This window comes from Copadichromis virginalis, linkage group LG13, assembly GCF_057382275.1.
Source record: "Copadichromis virginalis isolate Kocher_CV1m ecotype Utaka linkage group LG13, C_Virginalis_male_GT1.1, whole genome shotgun sequence".
NCBI classification, from domain to species: domain Eukaryota; kingdom Metazoa; phylum Chordata; class Actinopteri; order Cichliformes; family Cichlidae; genus Copadichromis; species Copadichromis virginalis.
In genome coordinates, this window is record NC_140630.1 from 31407367 (window position 1) to 31411631 (window position 4265).

Consider the following 4265-nt stretch of genomic DNA (forward strand, 5'->3'; position numbering starts at 1 on the left):
ACAACAGTTAGACAGTTTGAAGCAAACTTTAGATAATATGTTTCATTTAAAGAAGATCTCAAATATAGACTCATCGACTGCTACAAATTCTACGTCACTCTCCATGTTAGGTCTATCAAATTGAGTTCTATGTTTCATATCAAGATCACTTTGAATGGAGACACTGATGGTGGTTGTTTTCCTAAGTGCACCCACTCAAAGTGACCTTGCATATGAGTTTACAACAATTAGATACTTTGAAGCAAATTTTAGATTATATGTTTCACTTAAAGAAGATCTCAAATAGACACACTCATCGACTGTTACAAATTCTACCTGAGCCTGCATGTTACGTCTATCAAATTGAGTTCTATCCCAGATAGCAAGGAAACATTGAAACAATGTTGAGTCAATATCAGGCTGTGTCATTGAACCAACGTTGAAGTGTGACGTTGACCTAACGTCACTCTTGCACCCTTTTTTAATGTTGAAACAACGTCAGGTTTTGATGTTGAATCAATGTTGAAACCTGACGTTGATTCAACGTTATATTTTCTAATACTGCTGACGTTGAAAGAATGTCAGATTCTGATATTGAAACACTGTTGAGCTATGGTGTTGATTTTCCGCCTCTTTCGCACAGTTGCTTTTTATTAAAACAGTTAAATCATGACTGGAAATCTACCTTTCTTTATAGGTATTTTAACCAATACTAAACTACTGCATGTTTCCATCAATACTTCAACCACCTAAACACATAATTGTACTTATTCCTTAAATTGGACACCCTTTATAAAAAAACCCCAAATGTCTCACAATGTATCATGTCAATATTAATATCCTAAAATAAGAAAGCATTGCATGTGATGTAACAGAGAAAAAAAATAAACAAAAAAAGGGTCAATAGGCATGTTTCGTTTGCTAAATACTTTATTAAAAGACAGTTTCCGATTTACGTTTATATGATTCACAGAAGTTTGTAATTTTTTGCATGATGTGCGTCCTGCACCACCCAAACGATCTGGGGCGTATCGGAGCCATTTCTGCACTGCTTGTGCAAAGACTAACTCGGACATAGAGTTTGCCCCTAACTGCTGCGTCAGGCTCCAATCAAGGCAAAGCGTCTCACCTATAGACACATTTTAAGAGATGGAATTAGCGTGTCTCATGTCTTTAATGTGTATGCAAGTGCTTGTGTGTTTAATCAACAGGCCGTTGTTATGTATTTAAATCACATCTGACAGCTATTACACTTTATAGTTACAAAGTGTACATAACCTTTATATACTTACCATTGCCTTATTTGCCTCTTGTGATTGAAGAGCTGGCTCTGCATTGTTTAGCTCCTCAATGTTGTGCAAGGGCAAATCCAGAGGCAGTACCCCAGCATCTACCGATTCATTGCAGCCGGTATTGCGGATGGCTCTGACCTCCTCACGGAGTTCGTTAACAGCTCTCGTCAGGTCTGACAGAAAAAGATGATTTTTTTTAAGTATTTAAGAATACAGACAACTTGTCAAACGTTTCCTTGTGTCACACACAGACATGTACAAAGACACTAGACAGTATTTTATTACCTGGTATTTTCACTCGAGGGGCCTGGGGAAACCATTTTTTTGTGGGCTGCTCATCCTCTGAGTCACTATATGTGTACAGGGGATTTGGTCTAAAGAAAAAAAGTTGAAAACGGTCATAAGTAATTACAAATGTGCTTTTGGAATATTTTTTCCTAAAGTTACAGTTTGATTTATAACAACACACACAGGAAACGAAGATGTGCAAGAAGGTACAGTATACAAGGAATTTTTGAATTGCACAAGTGTACACGGCTTTGCATTTATAAAAAGTTTACAAGCTTCCACTTTTTGGACTATATTATGTGGTGATATTGCAGTATGCAAGCACCACAGATATGTATAAAAGACAAGATCATAAATTCTTAGCAATCAAAGATATGTTTGTGAAATAAAAAAAGTTTTACTTGTGCTTTCTTTTATGACTGGTCTGAGTTTCAGCTTCGGACTGAAGGTCAGACATATCACAGTGTTCACTTAGATATTTCTGAAGACTGCGTTCTGCTTCGTGAAATGTGTCTGGAAGTACAAACACAATGTATGGCCAGACATAAATTAGGACACGAAAAACTTGTTATTGTTACATTTATACAACACCAATCCAGATGATACCCACCATGGCTTATTAGAAGTCGGACTGGTGCATAGGTGAGCCATGTTGCACCAGGATGAACTCTCCTCTTTACTGCGTCGTGGATCCTGAATGTGTCTCACGGAGGATATGGAGGCCATGACAATTTCTCCCCATTTATCCATGATCTAGGGACTATTTCTGTACCACCAGTGCTAAACTGCACAATGCACCAGTCTTTCATTTTTATCTTTTTTTTAAATTTGGAGTCCTTTTTTGCCCTGTCTAGGATAAACAGGAAACAGATAATTACAATATATTTCATAGTCACTACAAAACTTGATCTATTGATTGAACTAAATAATAAATAATAGCTTAAAATGTATATAGGCAACAATTACAAGCAAACCCGTATATGTAAGCATTTAAACACTGAAGATAATAAAATTAACAGTATTTTGTCTAAGTCTGCCATTGTAGGAATTCATGGCACCGAGACAAAAACTTGGCGCACAGTGTGGCGTCAAAATAGGCGCACACCTTTGACGCTGCGTTTTCTCCGTCTTCCTCGTCCACACGTAAATGCTAAACGCAGTTTACGTGTGGACAAAAGGTGCAAACGCAAGTTAGGTGAGCGTGCAGCGTAAAGTTAGGTGAGCGTGCAGCGTAAAGTTAGGTGAGCGTGCAGCGTAAAGTTAGGTGAGCGTGCAGCGTAAAGTTTGAATTGAGTGCGAATCGAAGCGGGTGTTCTCCAATCATTAAAAGTAACAAAGTCATTGAACACATTTATACAGTTACCTTTACGTTTATCAATCATATATCACAGATTTACAATTTTTTGTAGTACTATGCTAAAAAGCAACTACAGAGCGAAAGTCTGGGTCAAGCGCCGAGGCGACGGCAAGAACAAAGGAACCCTCGAAGCGTTAAAGCTAGCTTTGTAAGGGAATATAACGGAAAAGTATGAAACGAAAATGTTTTCTTTGTTGATAGACTTTGTTTGCAGTGCAATTTACTTGTTGCCGGATTGTAAGATGAAAGTAGACACAATTTCGGGCTCCCACATTTTATCCGAAACTTTACATTAACAAGTTTTTTTTTTTTTTTTTTTTACTGTTATTCAAATGCAACCGTGGAAATAACGAATAGAACAAAAGTCATTCATGCTTACCTTATACTAATCGTGGTGCAGGCCAGTGCAGTGCATGAACTGATGCCTTCTCCGGTCAATTCCGCTGAGAGTAAATCTAATGTCCCGCTCTACTGTACAAGACAATGGTTACCTGGAGGGATGTACCACTGAGAGGGGTGCTGCGGAATAGTCCAAGTGGTAGCAGCTTTAATTTCCCGCTCAACCATAAATCGATGGTTTTTCAACGTGATTGTTGTCACCTTGTCAACTATAAATAGATCAACAATCAACGATGACAGAACAACAGTGAATCAATGTTATTTCAATGTCAGTGTCAGGTTTCATCAGTATTTCAATGTTGTTTCAACATTGGTTTTGTGTTGACATTTCAATCCTGACGATTCTGATGGTTCAGATGGAAAATCAACATCTGTTCAATGTCTCCTTGCTATCTGGGATGTTTCATATCAAGATCACTTTGAATGGAGACACTGATGGTGGTTGTTTTCCTAAGTGCACCCACTCAAAGTGACCTTGCATGTGAGTTTACAGCAATTAGACACTTTAAAGCAAACTTTAGTTAACACGGTTCACTTACAGAAAATCTCAAGTAGAGACCCCGCAAATGGAAACACTTGTGGTTTTCCTCTTTACTTAGTGCTCCTATTTTGGGAATTCTTTATTTTGAATAGTTCAGGGAATCATTAATTCATGTGTTAATAAGATGCCTCTTATTGAAACCGCACAACTCCTTCAACAGCTACTGGAGACAAAAGAGGAAACCAAAATACAATGGGCCGCTACTACAGTCGTTAGCCAACCATTGGTTTCATGACTGAATGTCATTGACTTAAATGTGGATGGGACTGCAAGAGGAGTCTTGAGTTCATATAAAAGGAGACTCATGTCCAGGTAACCCTCATGGATTTGGAAACACAGACAACACAGGATATTCCAAAAGAACTTCCGGACTCACTGGTAAGGAAGAGCATTCATTACAAGTCTGTAT

General features: G+C 38.1%; 1 protein-coding gene across 3 annotated transcripts; it reads right to left on the minus strand.

Moving 5' to 3' along the window:
• Positions 1 to 818: 818 nt before the first annotated feature.
• On the minus strand, positions 819 to 3707 carry LOC146695966 (uncharacterized). Of its 3 annotated transcripts, XM_085478464.1 has the most exons (6): positions 3296 to 3707; positions 2170 to 2409; positions 1961 to 2072; positions 1557 to 1645; positions 1272 to 1444; positions 819 to 1108 (listed from the first exon to the last, which is right to left on the minus strand). In XM_085478464.1, the coding sequence occupies exons 3-6, from the start codon at positions 2014 to 2016 to the stop codon at positions 1079 to 1081; spliced, it is 348 nt and encodes a 115-aa protein (XP_085334590.1). In that variant the 5' UTR covers positions 2017 to 2072; positions 2170 to 2409; positions 3296 to 3707; the 3' UTR covers positions 819 to 1078. The 3 variants fall into 3 exon arrangements, with proteins under 3 accessions (XP_085334590.1, XP_085334592.1, XP_085334591.1); XM_085478466.1 differs by having other exon boundaries at positions 1961 to 2409; XM_085478465.1 differs by lacking the exon at positions 3296 to 3707 and having other exon boundaries at positions 2170 to 2833.
• Between the last annotated feature and the right edge of the window lie 558 nt (positions 3708 to 4265).